This window comes from Theropithecus gelada, chromosome 2 (assembly GCF_003255815.1).
Source record: "Theropithecus gelada isolate Dixy chromosome 2, Tgel_1.0, whole genome shotgun sequence".
Classification (NCBI taxonomy): Eukaryota; Metazoa; Chordata; class Mammalia; order Primates; family Cercopithecidae; genus Theropithecus; species Theropithecus gelada.
The window spans coordinates 157,503,950-157,522,731 of NC_037669.1; the positions used below are offsets into that span (position 1 = coordinate 157,503,950).

Here is an 18,782-nt window from a genome sequence, read left to right on the forward strand (position 1 = left end):
CTCTGCTCCCTGTTTTTCCCTTTTCTCCCTTTCAAGGCCATTCCCTGAGACCACAGCCCCAGAGGCAGTCACGGTGGGTCAGGGTACAGAAGATGCCACCCTGGCTGCTTCCCACCCCCTACTCCAGACCCAAGCATACCCCCTGCTGCCTGTGGGCCTCTCCAGGAACCTGGATCCTCACTGGCCTCTCTACCCAGGCTCCCCTGGTCCTGGGTTCCTAACACCGCTAAAGGATCACACTGTCTGGCAAAGTCCTCCAAAATCTGACCTCAGCCAAGTTTCTAGCCTTGCACTGTGTGACACCACCTTCCCGTCCACCTCTGCATGCACACCTGCTCCCTCTCCCCAGTGCTCCTCCCAGGCCCCACTCCAGGACAGCCCACAACCTTCCCTGTCATATAGAAATGACAGGAAATGACAGGATATTCCTAGCAGACTCACGTGGAATGGGGCTTATTCTTTTAACTGATGAAATAGCCACAAGTCTTAGCTCCATTTGTGCCTAGCATCTTTCAGAACATGATTATCTTCATCTGATTTTGCAAATTTGAAAATGCTTAGCATTTTTTTCCAAGTTCCAGGATATATCCCCCTTTATCCAGTATAAGCTTTCTAGCATACTGTAGAAGGAATGCCAGATTCGAAGCTAGAAAGACCTGGGTCTACCACGTAGAGTGGTATCGCCTCCTTGATCCAGTATAAGCATCCTAGCATCCTTTAGAAGGAGTGCCAAAGTTAAAGCCAGAAAGACCTGGCTCCCAGTTTTTAATTTACCACCTATTCGTTTTGTTCCTTTTGGTAAGGCACTTAACCTTTTGCAGCCTCAGTGCTCTCATCTATACCTGGCAGGGCTATAGGACTCAATGAGACTGCAGTTTTGGGGTTTACCAACCCGACTTTGGGGTGGGTGTTTTTTAACCTGTCTTGTCTTTCTTGAGTATTGATTGGAGTTCTTTTGCTCTGTGGAACTTTCCTACAGACTCCGCCAGCCTGCATAGATTCAGAAAATTGACACTTGCCTTGAGTGAAACTGTCAGCTTTTTGCCCAGGTCCAGATACTTAACAATGGCCCTATTCTGGCCTGCAGCTTATCATTGAAACTCTCGCTAACATTTTGCATCATTTAAAGTTAGTTCCAACATGGTGATTACCATGTGCAAAATTCCTCACATCGCCTGAGATATGTAACAATAGTTCACAGTCCCCTGAATTCCTTTAACTTTTTCTTTAAAGATCAGTAACCTATCTATGCATCCCTCTACTAACTCTCTTTACCTTTAAAATAACTGCCAAAAGTTTGGTAAATTAATTAGCTAATTCCTTAATAACTGAGGACATGTAATCCACACTTGCCGATTTATCCCTGCTTGGTTGTCAGGGTGGCTTCTTAGAAAGAGTTGTACCCACACGGACATCATTACTTTTTGCCAGTCCATTCTACCTCCCTGAAATTGCCTCATTAAAGACTGATTTAATAAAGTAATTTGGTGGGAAATTCAGATATTTTCACAACTTCATTCATTTCCTTCTGTCTTTCCCAAGTCACTGATGTGGGGTTTTTTTGGTTAGTGCTATAGCTTGTAACTGCTGGTCCAGTTTCCTTCTGACTTTCTATCATCCAATATTAATGTCTCTTTGCCTCAATTGCCCGCATCCTTAATTGATTCTGCCTAATTTCCTCGCAGGAGCCAAGCTTAATTCCCCAGACTGCTGCCCCTGAGTCAGCCTCCAGTAAGTTCTCTTCCCGTTAGCATGGCTTTCACATCACCAGCTAGCAGGTTTTTCAGAGACTTTGGATAAAGCCAGGCGCTTATTACCAGTTTGAGCCCTGACACTGAGGGAGCTGTTTGTCACCAATCAGATGTCAGCTAGCTTTCCACCCATCCTCTAGCTGTCACCAAGAGCAGGGGCAGGAGTGTGTACAGTCAGATGGCTGCTTCTGGTTAGCAGTATGTCCCCTATAATCCTAAAACATCACTTGGTTCCAAAGGCCCCAGAAGATAGGGAGTGGCCATCTAAGCCTTCTTCTGGGAGATGCAGATTCATTGGATAATCTTAAATTATCACCAAATCTGATGCTGGTGTATAAGGCCTCTGAAAGGGACATCTTAGCCCCCCACTCTTATAGCTACACCAAAGGATGGCACTCACAAAGATAAGCTATGTCACTAGTGCAAACCATCTTTTCATTTCACTCTCTGTACCACCTATAAGTGTATAGACCAAAACAAAATCTTGATTTACAAAAGAGCTGGTGCAACACAAAGGTGCATCAGGACAACTGCATCCACTGCTGCTTCGGCCACTGGCTAGCTGTGTGTCCCCAGGCAAGGCAGCCTCTCTCTCTGAATAGCTGACTCCTCCCTCACCCGTCGGAGAGGAGGCCTCTGAAGTCACATCCCATGAGGTTCTGCACAGGGCCCTGGAGAGAGAATTATTAGCAGGATTACTTGTTATTGACCTAGCTGTAAGGGTAATGTGTAAAAAAAGGGAAAAGAGAGCACATGGGAGAAATATAAACACACTGTCAGATTATAAGAAATCAAGTACATAAATTGTGAAAGATAAGTCATCGTTTGTTTGTCCTGCTGCACTATAGAAACCACAGTATTTTCAACAAAATAGCAAAAGAAAAGCATACTTCATTGTCTCTCCTACAGGCACCCTCCCTCCCTTTTTCCCCCACTTGGCTCAGACATTCTGGGAGAGGTGATCAGATTTGGGAGAGTCTACCGTGGTCAGAGCCCATTGGTGGAGGGTGCACCTGCCTACCCAGAGATTTCAGCCACACTGCTGCTGGGACCTGGCATTGGTGCTGACTGTAGCAGCATCACACAGTTCCTACGGCAGGGCCTGGACCATCTCAGTATAAAATAATACCAAATTAATACACTAGGATACACTGCACCAAACTGGAACACGCAGATCTTTTTAAATAATAAGGATAATGCATTCATAGAAGACTCAGCAGCTTCAGGGTTCATCAAGGGTACCCAGGTAATGACATTGCCTTCTGCTTGGCTGCCCCTCTGTTCAGTCTCTTCCCATCAGGTCACATTTGGTGGCCATGTGGTCCTTTGCAGCCCTCAGGGCTTCTCTGATTGAGTCCCTGAGCCCTGACGTTTGCTGGAGAGGGGGCTGCAGCTTTCTCCAAATCCTCCAGGGTGCTCCTTGGAAGCTTGTTCAGGGCATCTTACATCCATGTTTTCACTGTGGCTTGGGATACCTATCAGCCATGAACTATGGAGGTGGAATTGAGGTTGTCAGTTCTGTAAAGTAGAAGTGAAGATTCTGCAGTCTGAGGTCATTAAATAAATCTCCTTGGGTGATATTTTAGGCTCTGGGGTGGCTGGTCGGAGCTCTTCAGGAGGTGGAAATGTTTCTGTGCTCTGCCCCTCCTTCAGTGCTCTCTGAGCTCCTGCCTGCAAAGTTAATTTCTCCACCTTTGGGCTCTCTGGGACTTTGCTTATAGACTGGCATTTTATAAGCAAAGTTCTGGAGACAGTTCCAGTGACAGTTCCCATATCCACCCTCCTTCCAACTGTCAGCACATCTAGGGCAGCCACTGAGCCTTATTTTTGGGATATCATATTTTATTATGTTGTTACATTGTGTTGCATTGTATGGTGCCACGTCATGTTGTAGTATTCCCTGCTACAGTGCTTTATACACAGCGTGTGCGGCCAGTGATCTTTTGATGACATGAAAGAGTTGTGGTTCATCCTGGCTAGCGAGAGTGGCTGGAGACAAAACTCCTGTGAGTTCCACAATCATTGTCTTATACATACAGATTATTTTGCACGAGAATTATGGCATATTTACAATAATGCTTTACATTATGACCTTCTTTGTCCAGTTCATCTGGCACATTGCTGCCAGGTAATAAAAGATCCTCATATCAGAGTCAAGCATGACATAAGCTTATAGCTGAGTTTATATTTTCATCTTTTTTCTGCCCCAGGCATTTCCCACAGCCTTCCCAGCTTCTCCTCAGCCTGTCAGAGAAGAATCAACCCCTGGAGATCATTTAATGCCAGCCTTTCTCACTGCCCATGATGAGCCTGGCAAGGTCACCCATGAGGTGACCATTAGACCTGAGAGGTGACCTTATTTCCTGGCTCTGGGGCCACCACCCTGACTCAGAGCAGTACAGGTGGACATCCCTGCCCCTCGCTTCTTCCTCCTCCTTTCCTTTCCAGGACTGGGGCACACTCTCACTGCTGCTCCCTGACTTCGTTCTTCCAATCTTGCCTCCACTTCACCCCCTTGAGGGCAGGATGTCCCCCTGGACACATGGCCTAGGACATGGCTTCTCCCAGGAAGACATTCCATACCCACTCTGATTTACCCCACCACCTGGAGGCTGCACGAATGCTAAATTCCTCTCCTTCCTTCCTTGACTCCAGGTGGCTCTGAGCAGAGGACAAGCATCAGTGGGCAGCGTGTCCAGAGGCCCACAGCTCCACTAAATCAGTTCACCTTAACGCAAAATGAGCCATTCTCCAAGCCCCATTGTTCCCAGGACTCCCCTTATCCCTCCACGTCATCCTAGAAAGTGATATGCACAGACGTTCTAGGCAGCAATGGAAAGTAATTTCCTGAAGAATATAATTTTAAGTAGTATTTATGGGTTTTTTTCCAATTCTCAAAGTAACACATAATCATTATTATAAATTTAGAAAATATAGAGAAGTTTCAAGAAAAAATTAAAATCACCTATAATCCCATTGCCAAGAGACCAGGTGCCTTTTGTCCATCTCTTCCCCTCTCTCTCCCTGCCCCTCCTTCTCTGTGCATGCAGGCAGCACACACACACACACACACACACACACACACACAGCATCGGCATGACATCGTACTGACTGGAGAGACTGACATGCTGTTGTCAGTTCACGTTGTGTCAGGGGCACTGTTTAGCTCATTAAGTATTTTTCACATTTCTTCTCCTCACCCAGTCTCTGAGTAGATGGGACCCCACCTCCTATCGAATGTCTATCCCACCCCTACACCTCCACCCACTCCTCTGGCCTTGCTTTCCACTGGTCCCTCTCTGCTAGCTGTTTCCTCTTAGACTATAAACACATCCAGATTTCCTCATCCTGAGAACAACCCCCTCAGCCCTGCATCCCCCAGCACTTCCCACCACCCTCCACTCTCTGCACTGCAGAGAAATGAGGAGAGGGCACTCCAGGTATGCAGGCTGCACCTGCTCCCCTTTCTTCCATGGTCTCCTCAGCTACTGCCTCTTTCTGCCCTGGAATGGCTTATGGCCTTTGCCAGCAGAAAATCATGACACCAGGATCTAGTTTCTCTTGCAGTCCGTCCCCATGCCCCCAAGTGCTCCAAGAAGCCTTCTCACAGAGCCCAGCTGGTATGTTCTCATGGGATTCCTTAGAGGGCTTAGGAGGCCTGAACCTCCTTTTGTGAAACAGCAGGCAAAAGGGCGGGGTCCGGAAAACTTCCAAGCCCCTAAGGAACCTCAGCACTAGTGACCCGGACTTTCCGCAGGTGAGCAGAGGTTAAGGCAGACATTGTAACACGTCCTCATTGCATGCATGTGAAGAAACAATGAGGGCAGGGAAAGTAGAATCTCTTAACCCTCAGGACATCACATGTGATCCCAATTACTCTCTCAGCAAGTGATATATATTAGTAATATTTAATCCAATATTTTGCTAATTTTAAATTACATGTTCATTTTTTACTGGGAAGATTCCCCCCATTCCTATAGTAGATGCATGGCCATTTCACCCCATTACCCTGGAAGGCTCCATGGCCCTCTTGCTTACAGCAACTGAGGCTGGAGTCCTGGTCTGTGGAAGGGCCCCACCCCCATGGGCCCATCTCACTGAAACAGGTCCCACCAACACCCTGGTCTGCAGACTCAGCTCAGCAGAGTAGAGCACAGGGTCAGCACTGAGTTGGGACTCAGCAGCCTGCGTGGTGCTCAAAGGAGCCCCATCAAAGGGGCATCAAGCACATCCTCGGTTTCGCAGGTTGTGTATCTATTACACCAATTTTCCATGAGTGCAAGGAAAATGTCTTGAGGAAGGGGCACCTTTTCTAATTTACACAAAGGCCGGAGAAGGGCTAGCATGGGATGTCCCTAAGTCAGACTACCAGTGAAATTGTCTGCACAGTATCCCCCCTTGGCTGTCCTCAGGGGAGCAGGGCTGCTGAGGAGCAAGACCAACTGGCCATGAAAGGATACCTGGGGTCTTGCTTTGGCCTTGGGCTGGTGCCCACAGCCCAGGCCTGGGCCTCAGGGTTTCAGCTCCAAATGTCTAGTTTTATGTCGTCCCCAGAGATGACCCATGCCCATCTTCCCATCCAGGTTCCCAGAAAGCGGTGCCATCTCTACCATAAGCAGTGGGGAGCACAATGTCAAAAGGACCCCAAAGCTCAGGTTGACTGGTCAGCGTTTCCATTCCCCTCAGGACGGCCACAGAAGACTCCAGAATTTTGGCCAGGGCAGGCAGTCAGCAAATGACCTGAATGCACCATGATGGCTCTTGCACCATTCACAAAGGACAGGCCCACCAGTAAGACCTGAGCAAGCTGGCAGCTGGCCAGTCCTCCCTGGGCCAGGACTGGAGACACCCACCGCCTGCCCCTGGGTTCCCGTGCAGGCTTCCTTGGGAGGAATAGCAGCGGAGTAGGGCTTGTCTTCTGTACCCTCACAACCAGCAACCCCCCAACATCTCACGTGTGTCACGAGACCCATCGCGTCAGTCACATGTCCAGAGTGCCCTGGTTCTCCCAGCAGCTGTGCTCACCCCTTGCGTGTAGGTTTTGTTGCAGGAACATTGTCATTTCCCCGGCTCCTATTTTCTTGAAGCCAACCTCACGCTTGCCCCCATTTTTTCCTGCTGAAGAGCTGCTTGAGGAGCGTGTTGAGCAGGCTCTAGGGATGAACATTTCAGAATTGATCTGAATGGTGTTGGTCTCAGGGGAGGAGCAGACAGCGGAGACTGCAGCCAGTCTGTACCGACAGGACCAGCCAGCACTGTATCTCCCTGTCCCCCATGCCCAGAGATAAAAGTCCTCAAGGCTGTTTATATGTGAGTACAAGAAGCAAGAAAAAGGATAGGCAGGGAGGACTGATGGGCAGCAAACATGCCTGAAACCTGAGACCATGGACAGACTTGGAGGCAAGTCGCGGCAGGATCCCCCTCTCAGACCCCCTGTCCTGCCCCCAGGATCGCCGGAGTGCAGTGTATGACCGTGCCTGGCTACTCCAAGGGCTTCGGCTACCAGACAGGGCAGAGTTTCTCCGGGGAGTTTGACCATGCCTGGAATGCTGTGTACCTGGAGGGAAGATGGCACCTGGTGGACAGCACCTGGGGCAGCGGCCTGGTGGACACCACCACCTCCAAATTCACCTTCCTGTAAGTACTTGTCTCAGTTCTGCTGGGTGTCTAGCAGGTGGAAGTGGAGGAGGTGCCGGGTTGCATGAAGCAGCAGGTGGAGAAAGCCAAGCGGGAGAGGAAGGAGAGCCAGGAGGCCCCACGCCCACCCCTCCCCGGCTCTGAAGTGGGCTGGCTCCGGGCCAATTGTGAGGACCCACACCCTTTTGTCACCTCACCCTCCACTGACAAACACCCCCCTCTGACTCCCTATAACTCCCTCCACCAAAGCACTGAAAGCCTGGAGCGTTTGCCCCCAGGTCACATGTGAGGAAAGGCAGGGCTAATAGCCTTCTTTAGCTGTTGGCAGGTTCCCTTCCAGACTTTGGCCATTGACCGCATTACCAGGCACAAATGCCAGAATGTTCTCTTACTACTTTGCCCAGACACCAGGCTCCTTTTCCTCTCTGGTCTGAGTGAGAACGTATCACATTTCTGAGGAAAGGGCTGTGGTTTTGGGGGAAGGGGTGCTATTGGCGGTGCAGGGTCACTGTGAGGCACAGTGGGGCAGGGCGGCTGGGGTGCAGGGGACTGGAGCATTTCTATCCTCTGGGGCTCTGGCCAACCCTGGCCTTAACCTGAGGCTACATACAATATTCTTCATGGATCATGATGCTATCAGCAGCTCAGATCCCTTTTTATTCAGAAACATGAGTGTGCTCTGTCTGATTTTTGCAGCTTAAATCTTGACACTCCCACACATGGGACAAATACAAGCCATGTGCACACACATCCTACATGCAGGGCTCACGCACTCACAGATGCCCTCTTTACCACTGTTATTCTCAACACTGCTCCTCTTAGGCAGAGCAAAGCCTCCCCCGTCTCAGGAAGGGCCTCCCTGTTCTTCTCTTGATCCCCATTACTGACACCTGGAGAGTCAGCACTCCAGTCGGTCCTGGAGAGCCACAAAAGGTCCCCACCAGCACAGCTGCACAGCACAGAAACAGGCTGTGGTAGATGGAGGCAGTGAATTCAAGCGCTCTGTCTCCCTGTCTTCCCACAACCCCACTGCGTGTTCCACAGGCTATGCCTTTGCCCCCTTTGAACTTCGGATTGTCTTTGAGCATGAGGGAGTCCATTTTCCCCACGACACCCTAGGGCACTGAGGGCACTGTGGCTTCCCTTAGAAGCGACCTCAGACCCTGCCTTGGCTACAATTTCTGGAAGCATCCACTGAGGAGGAGTCTCCAGTGCCCATGTTAGAGTTGGAGATGGCACCTCTTCCCATCCAGGATGTCCACAGGACCGCTCCGGTGGGTGTGTTGGGCCCCTGCCTCCTCTACACAGAGCTGGCTGCTAACCAGTTTGTCTCTGTTCCAGCTACAATGAGTTCTACTTCCTCACCCATCCTGCACTGTTCATCGAGGACCACTTCCCAGACAACAAGAACTGGCAGCTGCTAAAACCTCCTCAATCTCTGAGGCAGTTTGAGAACAACATGTATCACAAGAGTGAATTCTACAACAAAGGAATGCTGAGTGCCCACCCGGAGACTTCCATGATCAGAACAGGTGAGCCCGGAGCAGGTGCCTGTGCGCTAGCAGCAGGGATGGAGCGTTTCACACTGTCCTCCAGGAGCCCGCCTGAGACTGTGCTTTCAGGGCATGCCCTTCCAGGAGCATGGCCTGTGAGCTTAGCACAAAGCTTGTGTGTGCATGTGGATGTGTGGGGGCTGCTGAGGCAGCCCAGGCCATCAGGGCAGGGAAGGGCCATAGGCCACATCAGCAGGGACAGAAGCTCATTCACACTAGCATAAACCCAGAAAGGGATGTGTCTGAAGGCTGAAGGTTTCCTAGAACTTGAGGGCTGGACACACAGCCTGGCCTGTCACAGAAGCCAGGGCTGAGTGGTTCCTAGCTGGGTGAGTCTCTCTCAGCTCACAGAGCAGGGAAAAGGACTGCATCACCCCCACTACACATAGCTTCTGGGCTCAGGTGCCCAACAGAAGCTACTGGCCTGCTGTGTTCTCTTCCCCAACTCCTGCTGGAGAGAATACATGGCCTCAGCAGAGCTGCAATCTGGGTGTTGGTGGTTCAACCAGCAAGGGTGGGGAGCAGCAGGGGTCTCCCAGGACAGGTAGGGGCAGTCCCACCCAAGACAGAGACTTGGGGCAGACTTCCTTAGGGAGGTGGCCTCTGAGCTGGGTCTTGGGAGAAGAGAACAGGCATAGTAGCTAGACAGAGATGGACATGTTTTAGGCAGCAGAGGAGAAGAGGGGACACAGTAAGCCCCCAGCCTCCAAATTCAGGCACCCCTAGATGAGGGCCAGGCTCCAGACCCCTGTCTGGCTGGCTCAGTACCCCTCCCTTCTGGAGGCAGGACCCAGCGGTTTCCAGCCCACTCTCCTGGGGCAGTATAGGATACCCAGCTTAGCCATCTCCCATGGCTGGCCTGGGCTGACATTTGCTCCCCCAACCCTCACCATGGAGCCATAGCAGCTGAGTATGTTTGCATACTCTGAGGCATATGGGGGCTACCTTGGGGGGCCAGAACTGGTCACAAAAAAGCAGGGCCTTCTCTGGAAGATTGTCTCTTATGCCTCTCCAAGGCCTTGGCACCTGATCCAGTGCTGGGCACACAGCCTGGGCACACTGCAGAGCTCTGTAAGTCAGGTCAGCCCAGCCTCCCACACCTCAGCAAAGGACTGCCTGGCGGCACTGTCTCTGCCACTGGGGACGCCATCCACCCAGGACAGGAGGTCTGAGATCACACTGACTATTAGCACAAAGTGCCTGTGGGTGGCCCAGAGCCCCTGGGGAGCTCCCACCCACACTGCAGGGCAATGGGGCAGCCGGAAGCACAGGTGCCCCCAAGTTAGTTCCAACTGACTTGTCCCTTCCACCACACAATAGCTTCCTTTGCCAGGTTGCTGAACTCTTGCATACTCTTCCATCTCCGAATACCTGGCAGCTCCTGCGGCTAAAATAACAGCCTGAAGTTGCTCACTTTGGGAATCCATTTCCTGCACTTACAATAGATGGAGGGCTCGTTCAATGTATCATAGGCCATTGAACCATCGGAAAGAACTGACCAGGTCAAAGCAATACCAAACTGATGCCATTGAGTGGAGTTTGCCTTTTTAAGAGACATAAAAATATAAACACCAGATTCTTTAATTTATAGAAATCTAAACCTAAATATGATTCCATATATCTGATACATATTTACAGAGTATTTCTTTGTGGTACCTAGTTAAGAGTGGTGAGGGGAAGGAAGCAAAATAGGGAAACTGAGGTGAGCAGAAGGGAAGGGAAGGAAGAGGGCACCTAGATAAGGGGGTGGAAAGCTGCCGGGCTCCAGGAGAGCGCCGCGGAGGGGAAAAGAGAGGTGGAGGAGGCGGGGGGACTGGAAGAGCCTGTGGGCTCCCACAGAGGTCTGCAGGGGTGACCAGTCCTTTATTTCAAGTCTTCCCAGTCATTCAACACACCTTTGGCAAGAACCCTCTGGGTGAGACACCGCAACCAGGCACTAAGACATGGCAGGAAATGAAGCAGGCTGGCCCCTTCCCCACCGAGCCCACAGCCCGGCAAGGAGTTCAGACACTACACAGAAGTGCTCACGTGATGAATTACAGCAGTGGAACGTTCTCTGAAGGAGAGCCAGGGCTAGGAGAGAGCTTGCCAGGGAACTCAGCCTCAGCTGAAGGGTCCGGGTGGGCTGCTTTGCCATCGGGACATTACCACGAGGCCTTATCCAGGTTTGGGGGAAGTGGTGGGGAGGGAGGAGTGGGTGGGAGGACCCTGAGGCATGAAGGGTGTGGCCTTGGAGGATCTACGAGAGTGCTTGATACTGGCGAGGCAGGAAGAGACAGGTCTCCGCATGGGTCTCCAGCTTCAGGGCTCTGCCATGAGCCCGGGAGTAGCCAGGCAAACATTTTCAAAGGAGCCCTGGGGCTGCTCTGTGGGGTGCTGGGTGGTGCTCCACAATCAAAAGTGAATCGCAGGGGGATCTGGGCCTCACTGTGCAGGACTCACAGCCAGTTGTGAGATGGAACAGGACAGGGGCCATGCACAGTGAGGAGCTGAGGTAGCTTCTGCCCACTGAGCTAGTTCAGAAGTGAGGGGAGAGGGGGGTTTTCACCAAGAGGAGATAACAAGTCTGTTGATCTTGGTCACTTTCCTTTGGAGGTTACCATGGGACAGATGTGGCATGCAGTGGCTGAAGGCAGTAGAGAAAGCAAGTAGGCAAATAAAATAGCACTCAAGCACCAAGAGTCACACGATTTCAGTGTAACAGAAGGGGAAGCAATGGCATTGGGGTTAAGCAGTGCTCAGAGAGTGGGATGAGGGCCAGGCCTCAAAGAGTGGGGGTTGCAAAGGGAGGAGAGGACTCGGAGGAAGGCGTGGAGGCCAGCAGCCTAGGTCCTCCAAGGTCTGAGGGGCCTCATTATTAGGAAGTCACTGGAGGGTGGGGGCAGAGGGAAGTCACTGGGGTGCCAGAAAGCTGAGGGGCAGAGAGGAAACGGAGGCAGTGGGGGGGACATGTGGGAGTGCAGGGCAGGTGCAGAGTGGGCAGCATCTGAGAAGGCTGGGACAGCTTTCGAGGTAGAACAGCCGTGAAGAAGGTAGAGGAGCTGTCTAAGCAGCCTCCCCATCATGCTGGCCCGTGTGGGCTTCTCCCATTCCTGAGGTGGGAGTTGGCATGGAATGCACATTCAATGGAAAGTGTATTCAGGCCGTTATCCTAGAGCCCAGGCACAGTGTCCTGCCTCCCCCACCAAGAGCCCAAGCTAGGGGAACGTTCCTGGTGACGTGGATCAGACAGCCTCTCTCCTTCCTTTGCGCTCAACTGTGAACAGGGCTGGGGAGGTTGCTGGGGCTGGGAGCGGATGACCAGTTTCTGAGAGAAGTAAGGCCAGGCTCTAAGAAGCCACTGCCCCTCCCTGTGGCCCTGGGAGCCAGGAAGGACCAGGCAGGTGGGTCCTCATGGGCTACAAAGACTAGAGAACTGACCAATTCTCCCTGAAAAGTCAATGACCAGGACAGATGAAGATGAAACTGCAGAGCAAAGGGAGAGACGGCGGTGGGGGTGGTGGTGTGTGGCAGTGTGGGGGTTGCAAAAGACCCTCCTGTGCACACACTGACTTTTCAAGACCCATTCCTGAAACATGGCTAAGATACACTTATGTGAGAAGCATGGGGTGGGGGAGGTGGGGATCAGGGAACTGCCCCACCCCAACCTCCTGTGCACAGTCTCAGGGAGTGAAGCCATTCTCACTAGTTTTAAGGACAATGTGTTGACATGACAGCATTGACACTTAGATAGATGCTGGAGGGAGCAAGGTGAAAGCTAGACCTGATACTTGGGGGAGAAGGTGCCCCTCCTGCCCCATGACCCTCTCTGGACACAGGCAACCTTCATCTAATGTGAATCAAATGGGCAGGATGCACACATACCACTGGGGACAAATTTTTCTAGAGGCTCCTTAGCTTTCATTTATCTCAAAGAAAACTACCTGAAGGGAGTAGGGAACCCTTCCAGCGGTGCGCTGCCACTGGCTGCTGCCGCGCTCAGTGAAGTCATATTGGGTGCTTGAAATGGACTGTGGTGAAAGTATTGACACCATGGAAATAGGCAAGCACTATAAGTCAAGACGTTTTTCTCCCAGGGAGACAGTTGTTAAACATTTACCAGCACGTCAGCACATGCTGGACCCATCTCTGCTGACCCCGACTTTCTCTCCACAGTGAACGGGAAGGCCACGGTCACCATTGAGAGCTGCGCCCCAACACTGTTCATGTTCATGCTCAACGGCAAGCAAGAGCATGGGCTGCTGAGCCTCAGGAAGAATGGGATGAAGTTGGAGGTGTACCCTCCAACTATGGGCACTCACAAGCTGCAGATCTTTGCCAAGGGCAACTCTGACATCTACAGCTCAGTGCTGGAGTACACGCTCAAGTGCAATTATGTGGACATGGGTGTCCGGCTGCCTGCTGAGCTTCACCAGCCCGTGGGCCCCAGCTGGTTCTCGGAGCAGATGGGCATCATGAAGCCCTCCCACCCTGACCCTATCATCCACACCAGCGATGGGCGCTGCTCCATCAGCTTCAGCGTAGAGGAGGGCATTAACGTCCTGGCTTCCCTCCATGGGGATGATGGCCCCATCACTGAGGAGACACAGCGGCGCTACATCTTCCAGCTGCACTGGGAGAAGCGGACCGAGCTGAAAGTCCAGCTGCCCCATGCCGGCAAGTTTGCCCTCAAGATCTTTGTCAAGAAGAGGCAGGAACCAGGAAACTACATCTTCGTCTTTAATTACCTCCTATGCTGTGCCAACACCAAGGTGAACTGGCCCATGTTCCCTGAGAGCTTTGGCAACTGGGGGCAGGACAATGAGCTGCTGGAGCCTCTGTCGGGTGTGCTTCCTGCCAACCGGAACATCCCATTCAAATTGAAGCTGCATGGTATTGCCAAAGTCCTGGTAAAGGGGCAGGACACATGGCCCCTGACCCTGAACCACGAGGGCTACTGGGAGGGCAGCTGCAGCACAGCTGGCTGCCAGGAAGTCTATGTCATGGTGCTGGAGAATGCCAACCACAACTTCTACTCCTACATCCTGAAATACAAGGTGAATGCCCAGTGAGGCCTGTGCCCCGGTCTTACCCTCCCAAAGGGCCAAGCCAGACCTCCCCAGGGAGGGCTCAAGGGAAGTGCAGGGAGCCCTGGACACCACTGAGTCTGCATGAAATCCCTTCTAGGCCTCTGCCTCAGTGTCCCTCCTCTGAAACAGGAGCTGTGATCTTTGTGTTCCGAAGGCTTCACTCAGGTGTGGCTGTGACTGAGGGGACAGAAGCAGTGGCTCTTTAGAAGAAAAAGGTGCTATGTAAATCTAAGGTATTGTAAACTGTACACCTGCATCCAGATGCCCCTTCTCGTGTTAGTGCTGCTGTTGTTGTTGTTGTTGTAGGGCTGATGTGGGAAAGCAGGGATATTGCCCAGGTTGACAGCTTTTCACATGATGCTTAGAGAATTCTCTTCCGTGCCCAAGGGGACATGATTTGCAAGGCTGAGTTGTCCTTGAATCACAGAGCCCCTTTCAAGCAACATCACCATGCCTCTCGACAGCTCCAGGCCCCCAGGGAATCTTGGACTATTTTCTCCTCCCAGACCTGATCATCTTCTGCATCCTGCTGCTTCTTCATTAGCTACTTCTTGTTCTTCGAGAGCCCTAGTAAAAGGGTGTGGTGAGGAATCTAGCTGACCCACAACTGGCTGGAAGCTGATTATCTCCACCATCCCTAAGTATAGTCAGGAATGTGACAACCAGAAAGTTGTGAGGAGACTCCAAAGCAAAGAGCAGCCCATGCCCGCTGTGGCTGTGCAGGTGGGAGGGACACTGTCGGCAGAGCTGCAGCCTGTGTCTGAGGGTGTAAGACCTCCAGCTCTGCTCTGAGAGGAGTGCACAGGGTAGTTAGTTCAGTCTAAGGCCTGGAGTGCCCTCCAGGCCCTCGCAGAGCCTGGGTCTCAGGCCCCTGCCCCGCCTCCACAGGGAGCCTCCAGAGGCTGGCCAGGCCCTTGGGGAGCCTTGCAGATAGCCGTGAATAAGGACCTGGCCGCAGATCAGGTGAGTAGTGCAGTGCGGCAATGCCAAGGAGACTCACACCTTAACAGGGCTCTGCCTGCCCCCAGCGTCTCTACCAGCAAAGCCAGGGCTGGGAAGACTTCCAGCTGCACGGGAGCAGCTTTTGTGCCTGTCTCAGAGCAAACGTGCCATCCCATCTCCTTTCATCCCTTCTCTGAGAAGATACCCACCTCCAGTCTCACCTTGCATGGGGACAGCTCAGGGCCCCTTGCTTGCTCAGGCCAGACTGAGAGGCCTCGGCTGCCCAGCTGGCCCTCAGCAGCGCCTCAGGCTGCCGTTGCCATGGCAACGGAGGAAAGGCTGGCTTCAGCGAGGGCACATGAGAGGGAAAGGCGAGAGAGGCCCCACATGGCTACTGCAGAACCATCCTGGCACACAGACACACTCCCTGCCGAACTCCTGGATTCTCCAGCTCCATGACCCCTGGCTGTCTCAGTACCCCCCACCCCTGAGAGCCAGCACTGCCTGGTACCTCTCCCCACTGCCCCTCCTCAGGCCTCCAGGCTCAGCCACAGCCAGGGCCAGCTGGGACCCTCACAGCTTCCTCCGTGGCATTCACCCTCACATCCCTGTATCCAACAAATGTCCATGGGGTGCTTTGGTAAGTGCCAGATGCTTGGGCTACAGAGGTGAACAAAGGGGGCCTGGCCATCCAGAGCACAGGGTGAGGAAACTGCCAGGTGGCAGCAGCCTCCCTTGCCCAGGTCCTGACTGAAGATCCAGGCTCCGGACACTTCTGTTCATTATCCCACGGGATCCCTCCCCTAAAAGTCCCCACTGCCACCCAGCAGGGTGGCCTAGCCCAGAGCCAGCTCACAAAGGTGCCCATCATCCAACAGACCGGGGGCATCGAGCACAAGGGGTGTCGCCCCTGGGGGACTGAACTGCCCTGGGCTGGTCCTGCGCCCTCCGCAGTCTCTGCCACCGAGGCCACTCAGCCAGCCTCGTGTCACTTACACCTGAAAAATGCACAAAGGCCCCGGAGGCATAACAGCTATGCACCACCACAGGGAAACAAGCCTTCTTGCACACCTCTGATTTTATGGGCTGAAAGAAATGTGTTTGTTTCATCAAAATAATAAGTGCCTTGGATGACGCATGTCACTCACTGGACCCCGCGCTGGCTGCCTCGCCTAGTCCTGCTGGAGACCCCATACCTTTTCGATATGTAATATAATTAATCAATACATCCTGGAGCATGCAGAGAATGCCACCCAGCAAAATAGGAGCTGTCCCCAGCACCAGAGAGGGAGGCCCCGCCTCTCAAAGCACCGCAGGGCATCGGCAAGCCCCTCCCTCTCATTTAACCAAGCACCCCCTTTGTAAAGACAGCTGTAGGCGCAGTCAGAAAATCACCTGCATTTCTTTCCACTGAAGTAAAAATACATGAAATGAAATCTAATCTTCATGAATTTTTACACGCATGCTGCTCAGGGTAGACATTCGGAGTTGCATTTTGAAGGCTTTTCTTCAAATCCCCATCTTTGTTTCCCGGGCGAAGAGTCCCAGTCGCCGGCGGAATGGCACGGGCGCCCCCAGGTGTCCGAAGTGCGGAGCTGCCGGCTCTATACGCCGCGAGGCCGCTCTATCACCCGGCTTTTTACGCAGAACTTGAAAATGCTGTGGAAATGTTTATGTTAAAATCACTAGGTGCTTTCTCGTGGCTTCTCAGCGCTTCCTCATGGGTACACGGAGGACATCTTTGTCACGCACAAGCTGTGAAGGCATCCTGGGGGGCAACCTGGTGTGTTGAAAAGACAAGGGATGTGATGGGACGGTTTTGCCTGGAAATCACTTCTTGAAACAGAAGCACTGGACGTAGGACTGGATGGAACAGCTGTGACTACACTCATTACTATACCAATGAAGGATTGGAACCGATAAAACTCAGAGGGTATTTGCTTGCAATTCTCGGGATGGCAGCCCCCAGACCACAGGGCAGAAGGGAACCGAGGGTGGAGGAGTGGTGGGCAGAGGCACTACCACCATGACTGCAGTTCACTTCTCTCCAGCTTGTTTCAGAAGTGCCACCAGCTCAGCTGGACTCCATTTTCAATCCGATTATGATCATTGTGAGTTCCCCATATGTTACATTGTCCTACCAGGACAGCCTCCTCACTGCCTGCTGAGATTAAAAGGAAATAAATAGACTAACTGAAGCATGAAGGATTTCGGCTAGACATAAAGAACTATTTCCTGTTGTTAAGCAGGAGGGACGAATTGCCAAGAAAGTTTGTGAAATCCTCTTCTCAAAGGACTTGAAAAGGAGAAAAGTTTTCCCAGTGGTCTGAGGTTTTAGATGCCATGTTCACTAGAAGGAGTGGGTTTTCTCTTCTCGAAACCAATTAATTCCTGAGATATCCTGGTCTGTCTGCAGCAAACAGAGAGTTAACAGCATCACCACATCATTTGCTATTGGCAAAATTTTCAAAGATGGTGTGCCTCTATAGCCCACCTCGGTTTATCTTAGGTCTATAATTTCTTTTCATTTGGAGTAAGTAGTCAGCAATTGAAAGAGGTGATTACTTCTCATAATGTGTGCATTGAGTTGTGTGGGCCGGTGGCTGTTAAGTATGCTTTCCCCACGTTGTTGCTGGTGTTGTTTTTCAATAAAATTTATATTCATTTTTATCCAACAATGTAATTATTGATTCATTCTTATCATGGATCTCACAAGGTGGGGAGTGGAGAGAAACAGGAAAAACACTTTCATGTTCAAAGGAAGCCTTAGAAAAAAATCAATGTCCCAGCCAGTTGAATGTGACGGTGAGATGCAAATGGAATGTCAGGTAAATAGCTATTTCACATTAAAGAAAACATAATTAGGTTAGCTTCAGCCACTCTATGGCTCACATGCCTTTGAAGAACATGAAGGCACTGTTTCTTTCATTGAATCTTGTTTAACTTGAACATTTTAAAGTCAATCCTAATTTATTTTTATAGTGGGAGAAAAAAATTTACCAAAAATGCCTATCAGCCTACTTTTCTTTTATTTTGAATGTATATAAATATGTATTTCTTGATATTCATATACATGCAGAAACTTTCCAGGGTTCACCTAAGCAGATTATTCATAAATTAGATATTTAGAGAAATACAGAAAATGAAAAATCCAGACATTTCTGAGAAGCTGCTGTAACCATGGAGACCATTCTCGTAGCTGTAGTGTGAAGGACAAAAAGAACTTGTGTTCCCAAATCTGGCTTCGTCATGTCTCTCGCTGCTAGATCCACAAAAACGAGGCCCAGCATGCTTCTCCTTAGGAAGGAGACCTGACAGCATATTAAGAGGAAGTCAGAAGAAACAGTCTTCCGCACAAAAGGAGGAGTAACTCTTGAGTTATTAGAACAGTCTGAAAATGCCATCCCCAAAGCTGGAGTGGATGACCTCCAATGTCCCTTCCAGTCCGGAGAGTTTGTGATGCCGTGTCTCTGTGAACAGATGCTGGCAGGCAGTGGGCCTGGGGTTGTCAGTTACAGAACATCTGAAGGGCCCTGCTGTGGAACAGCCGAAGGGCCCTGCTGTGTTAAGAGCCTGCCCCTGGAGCCCCTGGCAGACTGCACTGCTGGCTCCTCTCTTGCCTGAGGGCAAGGGGCTGGAGAAAGCCCAGCAGAGGGACCAAAGGGGAAGAACAGCCTCTGACAGGATGTTGCTTCTGTCTGATTTTACAAGCAGAACTAAAGGAAACTGAAAGTTAACTGGGATGTCCTCTTTGGGACATCTCAGGCATCTCCGAGTCAAAAGATGCTAAACTGGAGTTACTTCTCTCCCTCAAATTACTCCTAACTCCT

General features: G+C 51.4%; 1 protein-coding gene across 4 annotated transcripts in view; it reads left to right on the forward strand.

Moving 5' to 3' along the window:
* KY (kyphoscoliosis peptidase) overlaps window positions 1-17,627 on the forward strand; it is a 50,389-nt gene extending 32,762 nt beyond the window's left edge. For 2 of the 4 annotated variants that reach the window (XM_025376478.1, XM_025376479.1), the window contains 3 exons: window positions 7,200-7,388; window positions 8,730-8,920; window positions 13,097-17,627. In XM_025376478.1, the coding sequence (XP_025232263.1) occupies window positions 7,200-7,388; window positions 8,730-8,920; window positions 13,097-13,992 (1,276 nt within the window). In that variant the 3' untranslated portion in view covers window positions 13,993-17,627. Of the gene's footprint in view, window positions 1-7,199; window positions 7,389-8,729; window positions 10,567-13,096 lie in introns of those variants that run through there. The other 2 variants (XM_025376480.1, XM_025376481.1) reach the window with 2 other exon arrangements.
* The last annotated feature ends 1,155 nt before the right edge of the window (window positions 17,628-18,782 follow it).